The 13,664-nt window shown below is 41.6% G+C and overlaps 1 protein-coding gene across 6 annotated transcripts in view; it reads right to left on the bottom strand.

Moving 5' to 3' along the window:
* ptprsa (protein tyrosine phosphatase receptor type Sa) overlaps positions 1–13,664 on the bottom strand; it is a 246,696-nt gene that overhangs the window by 92,444 nt on the left and 140,588 nt on the right. For 5 of the 6 annotated variants that reach the window (XM_061824188.1, XM_061824191.1, XM_061824193.1 and 2 more), the window contains one exon: positions 2,889–3,077. In XM_061824188.1, coding sequence (XP_061680172.1) covers positions 2,889–3,077 — 189 coding nt within the window. Of the gene's footprint in view, positions 1–2,888; positions 3,078–3,590; positions 3,886–13,664 lie in introns of those variants that run through there. The other variant, XM_061824192.1, reaches the window with a different exon arrangement.

Raw genomic sequence — 13,664 nt, 5'->3', positions numbered from 1 at the left:
GAGGATTTAGTAAGTCTAAAATTTGGACCATGCGATCAGCAAAAGTAAATAAGCCACAGCTTTCCAGTGGTTCAATTATGTCACTTTCCTAAAGATGGAGTATTACATATGCACCGGTATATAGAAATCCGGTATATAGAAATCCAAAACTGCTTTAAAAAAATTTATTTCATTTTCCATACCGCTTATTCTCATGAGGGTTGCGAGTGTGTTGGAGCCCATCCCATCTATCTTCAGACGAGAGGCGGGGGCCACCCTGAACTGGTTGCCAGCCAATTGCAGGGCACATCGAGACAAACAGCCGCACTCACAATCGCACCTAGAGGCAATTTAGAGTGTCCAATTGATGTTGCATGTTTTTGGGATGTGGGAGGAAACTGGAGTGCCCGGAGAAAACCCACGCAGGCACGGGGAGAACATGCAAACTCTACACAGGGAGGGTTGGGATTGAACCCATGTCCTCAGAACTGTGAGGCCAACACTTTCCAGCTGCTCCACCGTGCTGCCTAGATACAACCCTTCGCACTCATATTCACACCTACAGGCAAATTTGAGTCTTCAATTAGGCTAGCATGCATGTTTTGGAGATGCAAAAGGAAACTGGAGTACCCGGAGAAACCCCACGCAGGAACAGGAAGATCATGTAAACTCTACACAGGCGAGGCCAGATTTGAACCCAGTTCCTCAGAACTGTTAAGCGCCTGCACTAAGCAGTCAGTACTGTGCTGCTATAAAAACGTTCCCATAATGGTATTGCTTAAAGTTGGCGGTGGTAGGAATAGCTAAACAAGTGGAGGGAAGGGGTTAAGGAACAGGGGAGGAGCAGGGGATGCATGCATATTGGACAAGAATCTAAATATGCCATCTGCTGGAAGGAGAGTGGGTGGGCGTACTTGACTTGGATGAACACTTACCAAACGTTTCTGAAAATCACAAAGCAAGATGAAAGTAAATAGAAGGAAGAAGAAAAACAACATAGTTGATTTTAGCGTGACGTTTCAGGAAAATACCTTTTTAGAAAATTTTTAAAGTGTAGAAGTTTTATCTTGGATAGTAATTTCAAACAATATTTGATTCTAAGAATTACTTAAAAGGTTCCAAAGTCATTATTTACAAAATTAAGTATCATTTATTTTTATAGTCTGCAATTGTTATAATTACTAATTTTTGTGTCTGTTGGAACACAGGCATTTAATGTTTTGTTTAAGTTAAGTGTAAGAGGACTTTTTGTCTTTAGTTACCATATATAGCAATTTGGTTTTAAGCTGAATGTGTTGAATACCATGCAGTCTGCATTGTGACATGTTTTAGTTTCACACACAATTATAGACAAAGCACAAAGAAGAAAAAAAAAAATTCAATTAGACAAAGACATACAAATGCTTTTGAAGGAAAATCACAAGAATGGCGATAGAGAAGTTACATTAGATCCCAGGCAGCAACACCGACTGATTTAAACACGGAGAGAAGTGTTGAAAATTGAGACAAATAAACAAGCAATGATAGTTTCAATATTAAGGTTTTCCATAAAAACCACAAATACTGTAACTTTATTAATAGTATGTTGCTAAATGGAAGCATTTTCATCCATGTATAGCCATACACTTACTCAATTCATAACAGTACTGTATATCTGCAGAACATTTGTAACCCTGTTAATGAAATTATATACAACCAAACGAAAATATAATTTCCTTGTAAAATACACTGGAATATATTGATTCAATGGTTGTACTCACCACGACTTGCAATAACTTCTCAAAGGCTATGGTAAGCGCTAATGAGCACAAATCCCTACACACATCACAATTTGAAATCATAAAATTTACTTATTACTACTGAAAGGGAAGCGTTTCATGGGGTAACTAATTGCAGTCAATAGGATTGATTGAGGTCACGCTAAAGTGTGCTGAGAAACAATGAATATTTCAAGAACTTCAATTTACTGATGGGTTACAAACCTAGATAAGAGGAGATGGTGTGGCACCCAAAAAGTATACACACATTTTATAGCTCCTTTTTCACAAGACTATATGTTCTCAGACTATTGTCGGCCCACTTGATTGCAAGTTCCCTCTCTGAGGGCACACAACACCTACATATCAATTAATTTACCTGACTTAAAAAAAAAAAAAAACTCAAACACATAACATTCTTCCTACATTTCTCGGCATCACCCCAAACAGTGTTCACACATACACAAATTTAGTTTTAGAAATGGAAAGAAAACATGCATCAAGATTTAAAATATGTGAAGGAACAAACAGTGTTTGGGACCTGTCAATTGATTTTACACGGCTGCGCATAAATAACGAGATGACCAATCAATTATTTTGAGTCTACTTCACATGAGAGCCAAAAATGGAACATGGACTCAATTGCAAGACGATTTAGTCGCACCCACATTGGCAGTAATAGATTAAAAAAAGAGTCACTGGATTTTTCCAATGATGACAAAACATTGACCTAAAATATCCACCCCTGGTTGCCCACGGCTACTTCAGAGTCTGCTCTTAATTAGCTATATAATTAGACTTTGCTTTAGTGGGCCTCTCAGTGGGGTTTAATCAATGGGAACAAGACACAAACATATCCACTACCGAGTAGTGCCAGTACAACTTTAATGTGGCTTTCATTGACTATGACATCCTGTACTTCTGAGGTGGTATTAATTATTTGACCCGATTCATTCGTTAATATACTGTGCTTTCAATACATTCCGCCCACTGTAAAATGAGCTGTACTTATAAAGTCTGTTTAATAAACTAAAGGGATCACCAAAAGTATTTTCTAAACAATGCAGTCTATCGTTAAGCCAACTTTGAGAGTTGAAAAAAAAAATTATGTTGACAGGAGGAGAAATAATAACATTCATAGCCTTTCCTTACCTGAGCGTAACTGTTTGATTCGCCCATTACTTGCAGTAGGGTCAATGGGCAGGAAGTCTTTATACCAGGTGATTTCTGGGTCAGGGTTACCACTGGCTGCACAGAGCATTGTTGCGGTCCGAGTGCGCTCCACTACTTTCAACTGAGGGCCCATGTCAATGTGAGGGAAGCCAGGAGGAAGTAGGTCCTCTGGAGAAGGAAGAGGGAGATCTTCATCATAATCACGAAGCATTGCAGCGAGGTTTAAATACAATTACACTTTGTAGTGTTAAAAAGGACACTACAAGATGTGTTTTAAAGACACTCACTTAATGAACCAAAAAAAATGTTTTCTGTACTGTACGGTAAGTGTACAATGTATGCTGAGAATCTTAGAGGTAAATAAAGTCAGGGTCACAAGGAAATTGCAGCCTTGCTTAGAGTATGGGAGGTTTTGTTTTGTCCTAAAATGAGCTAAAATGAGCGATACTGAGAAACTGTAAAAACCCCATTGTAAATGTCAATATGAGCTCTGACAAGGACACATGTAGCACATGAAGAAAGGCCATGCAAAACAGTGACAACTACATCGAATGACAATTCAAGTTGTACGAAAGGGCAATGAAAAATCTTTAAACACACTGTACTAGCATTAAATATCTGTTTTCATTCTGACAAGAAAAGGTGCGAGACTTTTGTTCATGGGTGAGCTCTCACACTTACCTCATTCATCACATTCAAGAATTATGGCACTCAGCAGGATTATTTGCAATCTTTAAGGTACCCCTCCATCTGATAAGCATGCATGAATGGGCAATTACTTCACTATTAACGGATGAGAGAGGGTACTGTTCGCCATGGTCATTGTCCTCCTTTTGCTGGCACGCTGGTGCAATTAGTCCCATGGGTCAAAACGCCTGACCTCCACCCTGACTGAAGCCAAAGTAGTGACTCATTCTTATATTATTAGAGCTGCGGGGGGAAGTGCCCAGAGCTGCAATATGCATCAGAAGCTCAAGGCCACATCACAGCTTTGAGAATGACTGACTAAGATGCTGGCCAGTAGCACATAGCTCTCTGCTCATTTAAAGAGCCAGTGACCTCATGTTGACATTGTAGACATCATGGTAGCTTCGGCACCCAGAACCCACTAAATTGTGGGGAAATGAGGACAGCAAGTTGGATTGGAGCTGTAAAATGATGTAAACTGTGGTGGAAGTAGCAAATCCCTATGGGGACCCCAGTTCAAGCCTGGCTCAGACCATTCACACCAACATCAGCGGCCCATCAGCACACTCGCGGCCGACTGAGGTGCACTCTGAAGCGGTCAGGCGAGCGTGATGCACCAGCCACTCCCTGGTCCTCCTTCAGGCTCCCGTGTGTGCAAAATCCAAACACTCAATGTGTGCTCTAAGTGGGTAAATGACATCACTGCGGATTTACATCAAGACAAAGCATGTGCAGATAGGACGTTGAGTTGCTGTTTGCATGACAAAAAAAAAAAAAAATACTCATAAACAGAAAATGATTGTACAGCTGTGAAACTGAATGAAATTCCATAGGGCTTCATGTTTTTTTTTTTCTTGTTGAGGTGTTTATATAGAGCTTTTAATCCAATTTTAATTAGAATATTATGCTCAACGTAAACCAGGCTTGTCAAGTTACTATAACACACCCCAGTGCTGGTTAGGCTCCAGTCAAGTTGTTTCAGTTTGGGGCAGTTGATTTTCCCTCCCATAGCACCAGCTTAGTGGTTGCATGAAACTCACTGAACACATCAATCGGAATGAGACATGCTAACTAACAAACAACGACAAAAGAGAAGAATGACGGTCTGTTGTATTTACTTTTGGCATGTGACTCCTGGCCATGCAACGCTGCCAAATATTATTTGAGAAAACTCAGACAGTGGTCTATTACAGCCAAATAAACATGAGTTTAAGATCACGTGAGAACGTGTGTTTTTAGATATTACCGTAATGTGGCTAAGACAAACCTGTTCCACAAAAGAGTGGCCAGTGGTGGTTTCTGGTACTCATAAATATATGGGCTCTGAATACTCTAAACGAGGGGTGTTCAATGTGTCGATCGACCAGTCGATCGTGAGGCAGTTTTGCTCAATCGCATGACGGTGACCCCAACAAAAAAAGACATCAGCCCATCATCCATCTGGTCACTTGATTCAGGTTTGGCAGATGTTAAATACACTACATAATCCGTGACTAATCGACTGTCAAAATAAGCATTTGGTGGGGTCCTAGTATAGTGTAAGAGGGCAAATACAAGAAACATCACCTTGCTATGCTCAAAAAATGAGAAATTTCTAATGGACATTGCGTAAAAAGTGATACATTTCATTAATGCTTCTTAATTTTGTGTTATTTCAAATTAAGCTTTGAACGGAGTAAAGATTGAGTTAATCAATAAATGTGAACATATATAGAAAAAGAATCAGAAAAAAATTCACTGACGGACTAGAGCGGAACGTTATAATGTATTCTGTTGTTTGAATAAAAAATAAAAGACATTTGGGGAAAAAAGAAGTCTCACAATAACGTCAGATCTGGTTACCTTCAAATCCAGCTGGCATCAGCAGAGCATGATGAATATTTCACTGTTGGGTTCAAAGGCATACAGGCATTTACACCGTTTTAGGCTCTGCTGCTGTATCCTCTCCATCGATTATTAATGATCACTGCTGTATAATCTTTTTATATCGAGTCGCCCTGAAGCTTAGAACGCAATAGCAAACTACATTCGGCTACAGAAACGTCAGGACAAGAGAGTGCAATATGTTCTCACAAAATCCCTCTTCTGTATGTCATCAATGATCTATGTTAAACATGCCATAATGGTGCAGCACTTTCACTCCTTCGAGCAAGGTCTGTCTCTTGGAGAAGGATTATTGCTTCGGTCTGGGCCTTTCTTAGTGTCTACGATATGATATACTAGATGTTTATGAGGCCTATCTTGTCTTTGTTTGCCTTGAACCTACCTACAAGATATGAAAACTGTAAATCAGAGTCGAGACAATGTATAGTTAATATGTTCAGAACATTTACTGAAGTAGTGGCTTTGACACTAATAAAATTAGCAAAATGACAGAGGGTTTTACTTGTAGCTCTGGAAAAGAAAAATTGAGAGAACGAATCTCCCAAAACATCACTAAATCAGAAGGAAATTATTCCATCTTTACGGATGCACCGACATGATGCACTTTGGACAGCTTTTCCTGAATGCTGGTTGCTACATCCCCAGGAATAGAGTCAGATAGCATCTTTCCTCTCACACTTAGAGGCTCTATCGATAAAGGCGGCCATGCAAAAATAAACAGATCACTCATCGAGGTAGTGTGCTACTTCTGGGTTATTCAGCCTGATTGTGAAAGGAAAGAAGCAAGCCGGTGATATAGGGTGATGTTGCCCTGGCAATTCCCAAAGCTCCGCTCCAGCATAACAGTTTAGGGATTGAATTTCTTCACTGATGTGTACTTTTTGTGATGACGACTCTTTACAGGCCAAATACAATCAATGGAAGTGCACTATCCATCAATGACAAGGCATTGTTTATTCTACCAGGAGCAGCCTTTACCACTGAGGCCAATAATCATTCTACTTCAACTCGGGCAGTGTCCACCTGCTGAGTTTATACATTCAATTATCCAACAGGTTTGTGACACACACATTTCAGATGCTTGCACTGCAGAAAGCACTTAATATTATGATCTCATCATAGGCATGTATTCTGAATCCCTTATGAGTTCAAATCGAGGGAGGGAAGTACTGTATATCGACAGAGGATATTGTCATGATCCTGCCGCTCCAGCCCGGGCTGTGCGAGTGCCCGCGCGGTTGCGCTGCTTGGGAGGCGCACACCTGCGCCTCATGCGGGGTGATTATCCGGTGTATTTATATGACCCCGATGACGATTGGTCGGGGCCAGATCGTTGAAGTTCATGTCCCGTTCGAGTACTCCCGTATCCCTGATCGACAACCCATGTGTACCGACCTTCGCCTGTTCTCCAACCAATCCCGTAAGCCTGACTTCTTTCACACATCTGCCTGCTTTGATCGTTCTCCCATGTACCGACTCCAGCCTGCCCGTCCACCTGCTCTCTTCGCCCGACGTCCCAACTACCGCTGCTGCACCTGACTGCCTGACCGATCCACGACCACTGAATAATAAACGTTTCTCCACGAACTACCTTGCATCTTCCGAGTCCTGCATTTGGGTCCTACTCCCGTTCCAATGGGTCGTGACAGATATATGTCAATTTCAAGCAAAAGCTCTCCAATGCTCCTAACTTCACTTGCATTTCGGTCCACTTTCATAACTGTCTATAATTTTTCTTTACCATTTAATATCATTCCACAAGTGACAGGTGCAAAGCCTTTAATCAGCCTCTGGATAGTTGAGCCTGTACTGATAATCTGCAGATTCATGCCTGCTGTTGCATTCAGCTTGCAATCATGTGGCCTGCTTAAAAGGTCTGTCCTTTACACTCAGTTAACTTTCCTGAATAATCCTCTTCCCTGTGGTTCAGTGGTAGCAAAAAAAAAAAAAGCCTTTTTGCACAAAAGTCATATTGGGCCAATCCCCACCCAAAAAATATAAGTCTTGTTTTTTTTTTTCTTCATTTCTGTCTGCAACCTATAGCTCAGGAACTTATTAGTCTTTTATACCAAATAAGGTCAATAATTCACATTGTTTGGACTATCTATTTAGATGTCCAGTTATCATTAAACATCTCTAAATAAATTCATCTGGTCTCAACGACTGTGGCTTTAAATGAGTCATCCCTGATATTATGGGACAAAGGGAGCAAAACTTGGTTTGTAGCCACGGCAGAAACCGGCCATGGGGAGCGTCATCATCCCCCAAACCTATTACTCATATGATTATTTTCACTTACTGAAATGATTTAATTCCATCAGAGGCATAATCAGGTTAACTGATTACCCAGTGCCGCAACATGAGCAGATATGAGCATCAACATTCCAAGGAACGGCTGGGAGATTGACAGAGCGCGCTAGTGAGAAAGAAATTTTGGCAGCTTTTAGCAATGTGCTTTGACAGCTATTTTGTGATCTGATGGCTATAGCAACAAATCTATATTTTACAATGTTTGTACTCACAGATCAAAGCATTTTGAATTGCTGTCCCCTGATTCTCAATTGATATCCCTGTTGAATTGCTTGCCAGATATACAAAATATAACAAGGGAACAGAGGCACAAAGAGATCTCAGGGACATAGAGAGAATAGCAACACAGGGGAAATCTAATCATAGCGATTCTGGCCCCATCACGGCTTAGCCTCTCCAGATACCCATCTCAGCTGAATTATAGTTGTTATACAGCCAACCCTCCACCTTTCCCCACTCTCCACCATTGAGAACGGGATATGTTGCAATGGCATTCTTGACATCAAATGGGTATAATTTACTGTACATCTAGGTATTCCCAAAAAATATACAATACCCTCACACCATGGATGGATCGCATAGTTGCACGGTAAACTATTGGTCTGGGAAACATTTTACAATGGCGTACATCAGATCTGTTCATGTGTGCATGAGGATTGCCTTCACAAAGCTGTTTTGTAAATGTTGAACTACAAAGATAAACGACTTGGTGAAAAAAAATCATTGTAATGTCAACATGGTTGTAAATTGATAACTGGGTGAGAGTGAACCTGAAAAGCTAATTGGCAAAATTCAAACACCTTTTGCCCCATTTGTGAAGACAGCATAGACTAGGCCAGGTTCAGGTAGCTGCTAATCACCTGAAAGCCAAAAATATATCCACAGTACTTGCAGGTCCTCAAGGGTTGGGGAGGGGGTGAGAGTAAGAATAAAATAGCATCCTCCAACACAAGTAGCAAGTTTTGTCATATATCGTAGTCCAAGGATTAAATAAAAAAAAAAATCCAAAAAAATTGTTTTTATGCCTAACGGTGAACATGCTGAGTAAATGGCGCATAATTTCCTGTCCATAACTACAAACTTATGGGAATTATTAAAATGAGCAGGGTTTAAAAATGTACATTGCCTGCTAAAGGTTTCCTTCCATTCATTCATTCTGTACACGCTTAACACAATGTGGGACATTAACACACTTGTCTCTTACCTGTTCTAAATGAAGAAGTTTTTACATCTTGCAAGACTCTTATAAGGAATAGTTCCTATAAACAGAAATGTCGCTTGTTCTTGTTGCCACGTTGTTCCTGTTCTGAATGTCGTACCAGGGTAGCACCGACTACCGGAGAAAAATTCCTTGTGTGTTCTTACACTTCTTTTCCTTTCGGCTTGTCCCGTTAGGGGTCGCCACAGCGTGTCATCTTTTGCCATCTTAGCCTATCTCCTGCATCTTCCTCTCTAACCCCAACTGCCCTCATGTCTTCCCTCACCACATCCATAAACCTTCTCTTTGGTCTTCCTCTCGCTCTTTTGCCTGGGAGCTCCATCCTCAGCATCCTTCTACCAATATACTCACTCTCTCGCCTCTGAACATGTCCAAACCATCGAAGTCTGCTCTCTCGAATCTTGTCTCCAAAACATCCAGCTTTGGCTGTCCCTCGAATGAGCTCATTTCTAATCCTATCCAACCTGGTCACTCCGAGCGAGAACCTCAAGATCTTCATTTCTGCCACCTCCAGTTCAGCTTCCTGTTGTTTCTTCAGTGCCACTGTCTCTAATCCGTACATCATGGCCGGCCTCACCACTGTTTTGTAAACTTTGCCCTTCATCCTAGCAGATACTCTTCTGTCACATAACACACCAGACACCTTTCGCCAGCTGTTCCAACCTGCTTGGACCCGTTTCTTCACTTCCTGACTACACTCTCCATTGCTCTGTATTGTTGACCCCAAGTATTTGAAGTCGTCCACCCTCGCTATCTCTTCTCCCTGTAGCCTCACTCTTCCTCCTCTACTTTTCTCATTCACGCACATATATTCTGTTTTACTTCGGCTAATCTTCATTCCTCTCCTTTCCAGTGCATGTCTCCATCTTTCCAATTGTTCCTCTGCATGCTCCCTGCTTTCACTGCATATGACAATATCATCTGCGAACATCATGGTCCAAGGGGATTCCAGTCTAACCTCATCTGTCAGCCTATCCATTACCACTGCAAACAGGAAGGGGCTCAGAGCTGATCCCTGATGCAGTCCCACCTCCACCTTAAATTCCTCTGTCACACCTAAGGCACACCTCACCATTGTTCTGCTGCCATCATACACGTCCTGTACTATTTTAACATACTTCTCTGCCACACCAGACTTACGCAAGCAGTACCACAGTTCCTCTCTTGGTACTCTGTCATAGGCTTTCTCTAGATCCACAAAGACACAATGTAGCTCCTTCTGACCTTCTCTGTACTTTTCCACGAGCATCCTCAAGGCAAATAATGCATCTGTGGTACTCTTTCTAGGCATGAAACCATACTGTTGCTCGCAGATACTTACTTCTGTCCTGAGTCTAGCCTCCACTACTCTTTCCCATAACTTAATTGTGTGGCTCATCAACTTTATTCCTCTATAGTTCCCACAGCTCTGAACATCCCCTTTGTTCTTAAAAATGGGAACTAGAACACTTTTCCTCCATTCTTCAGGCATCTTTTCGCCCGCTAGTATTCTGTTGAATAAGTTGGTCAAAAACTCCACAGCCATCTCTCCAAATTGCTTCCATACCTCTACCGGTATGTCATCAGGACCAACTGCCTTTCCATTTTTCATCCTTTGTAGTGTCTTTCTGACTTCCCCCTTAGTAATAATTGCCACTTCCTGTTCCTTCACACTTGCCTCTTCAACTTTTCTTTCTCTCTCATTTTCTTCATTCATCAACTTCTCAAAGTATTCTTTCCATCTACATAGCACACTACCGGCACCAGTCAACACATTTCCATCTCTATCCTTAATCACCCTAACCTGCTGCACATCCTTCCCATCTCTATCCCTCTGTCTGGCCAACCTGTAGAGATCCTTTTCTCCTTCTTTCGTGTCCAACCTGGTGTACATGTCTTCATATGCCTCTTGTTTAGCCTTTGCCACCTCTACCTTTGCCCTACGTCGCATCTCGATGTACTCCTTTCGCCTCTCCTCAGTCCTCTCAGTATCCCACTTCTTCTTCGCTAATCTCTTTTCCTTGTATGACTCCCTGTATTTTGGGGTTCCACCACCAAGTCTCCTTCTCCCCTTTCCTACCAAAAGACACACCCAGTACTCTCCTGCCTGTCTCTCTGATCACCTTGGCTGTCGTCGTCCAGTCTTCCGAGAGCTTCGGTTGTCCATCGAGAGCCTGTCTCACCTCTTTCCGGAAGGCCGCACAACATTCTTCCTTTCTCAGCTTCCACCACATGGTTTTCTGCTCTACCTTTGTCTTCTTAATCTTCCTACCCACCACCAGAATCATCCTACATACTACCATCCTATGCTGTCGAGCTACACTCTCCCCTACCACTACTTTACAGTCAGTAACCTCCTTCAGATTACATCGTCTGCACAAAATTTAATCTACCTGCGTGGTTCAACCTCCGCTCTTGTAGGTCACTATATGTTCCTCCCTCTTCTGGAAATAAGTGTTCACTACAGCCATCTCCATCCTTTTTGCAAAGTCCACCACCATCTGCCCTTCAAAGTGCCTTTCCTGGATGCCGTACTTACCCATCACTTCTTCATCGCCCCTGTTTCCTTTACCAATATGTCCATTACAATCTGCACCAATCACAACTCTCTCGCTGTCTGGGATGCTCAGAACTACTTCATCTAGTTCCTTCCAGAATTTCTCTTTCAACTCTAGGTCACATCCTACCTGTGGTGGATAGCCGCTAACCACTTTATACATAACACCCTCAATTTCAAATTTTAGTCTCATCACTCGATCTGATACTCTTTTCACCTCCAAGACATTCTTAGCCAGCTCTTCCTTTAAAATAACCCCTACTCCATTTCTCTTCCCATCTACTCCGTGGTAGAATAATTTAAACCCTGCTCCTAAACTTCTAGCCTTACTACCTTTCCACCTGCTCTCTTGGATGCACAGAATATCAACCTTTGTGTGTTCTTACACAGTGGGCCAATAAAGCTGAATCTGATTTTGATTATCCTCACTCGGCTCATGGGTTTGCTGGAGCCTATCTCAGCTATCTTCAGGCGCGAAGTGGGGTACAGCCTGAACTGGTCGCCAGCCAATCACAGGGTAGAAGGAAACACACAATCCACACCTAAGAACATTTTAGAGTTTTCAATAAACCTACCATGCATGTGTTCAGGGTGTACCCCGCCTCCTGCCTGATGATTGCTGGGATAGATTCGGGCACTCCTGTGACCCTTGTGAGGATAAGCGGCTCAGAAAATGGATGGATGTGTATATAATATTTTATACATATATAGTAAGTTTCTTTCGGCTTGTCCTGTTAGAGGTCGCCACAGCGTGTCATCTCAGATATATTTGTTTGGCACAATTTTTACGCCGGATGATATATATATATATATATATATATATATATATATATATGACTTTTTTTAAAAGCATTTTAATTTGTTCAAAATCATTGCAAATTAAAAAAGCAATTTTGTAGTTAAGCAACAGGATTCATTGAATGTGGAGTCAGAATCTTAACACTGAAATTATACCAGGCCTTCAGTTCAATCACTCGTGCTGAGAGGTTCGACTTCGCAACCTCTGTGGAGAACAACCTCAGTCACCTGGGATGGTAGCTCATTTATATGTAGAAGGAAAAAAAAGATAGTTACCCAATCTCTTTTTTTATGCATGAGATGGGCCACTCCAAAGGTCATCATTACACAGATTCTTATCACCCGAATGCACCTTTCCTTTCCAACTCCCAACCTTTCCTCAGGTGAGGTAAAAATACTACATTTTGATTAGATTTCAACACATTACTGTGAACATGGGTCTAATTGCTACTTCTTCCACTATCACCCCTACCAGTACTACAAATAATAATAATAATAGCAATTTTGGTAGTCGCTGAGGTAAAAACTCTGACTATGGAGGAGTTCAGGGAGGCAATGGAGAACAACTTCCAAACAGTTTCAAGAAAATTCTGGTCCATCCGCCAGCGTCTCAGGAGGGGGAAGCAGTGCACCATTAACTATGTGTATAATGAGGATACAACACTGCTGCCCTCAACATGGGATAATAAATAATTCAAATTTTATTCTGCTATTTATTTTATTGAACAACACACTCATTTTTAATCATTTTTTTCTTTTTAATCCACTGGCAGTTGCTGCTGCACGGTAGTCCTTGCGGCGATGGAGAGATCATTTTCATAAAACGAAAGCACCAAGACGAACCTTCTTCAAACTGGTCAATCTTCGTGGATTCATTGATGTGAATTCTTTCGCGGCTGCTCTACTATCATTTATAACCGTTTAACTGTAGCCAGTAGTGTCTCTTAAGCATTTGTCTTCGCTGATGGTATTTTCAGGGTTTTTAGAAAAATCTTTGAAGCATAACGTTAGTACCTAACGGAGGCTTGGCGGGAAGTAAGCAAACGTACTGTATGTACTATGTAATGTTCTTTGATTGGTTAATCACTGCCCCTTGATAATTTTTTTAATAATTTTCATCCATCCATAATCTGTGCCCCTTATCCTCACAAGTGTCGTGGTAGTGCTGGGGTCTAACGCAGCTATCTTCGGGCAGGAGACATCGTACGCCCTGAACTGGTTGCCAACCAATCGCAGGGAACATGGAGACAGACAATAGTCGCACTCACAATCACACCTAGGGGGCAATTTAGAGTCTCCAACGAATGCATGTTTTGGGATG

This window comes from Syngnathoides biaculeatus, chromosome 7, assembly GCF_019802595.1.
Source record: "Syngnathoides biaculeatus isolate LvHL_M chromosome 7, ASM1980259v1, whole genome shotgun sequence".
In the NCBI taxonomy this organism is placed as follows: Eukaryota; Metazoa; Chordata; class Actinopteri; order Syngnathiformes; family Syngnathidae; genus Syngnathoides; species Syngnathoides biaculeatus.
The sequence above is the reverse complement of the archived record's forward strand: the minus strand, read 5'-3'. Positions and strand labels throughout refer to the sequence as shown.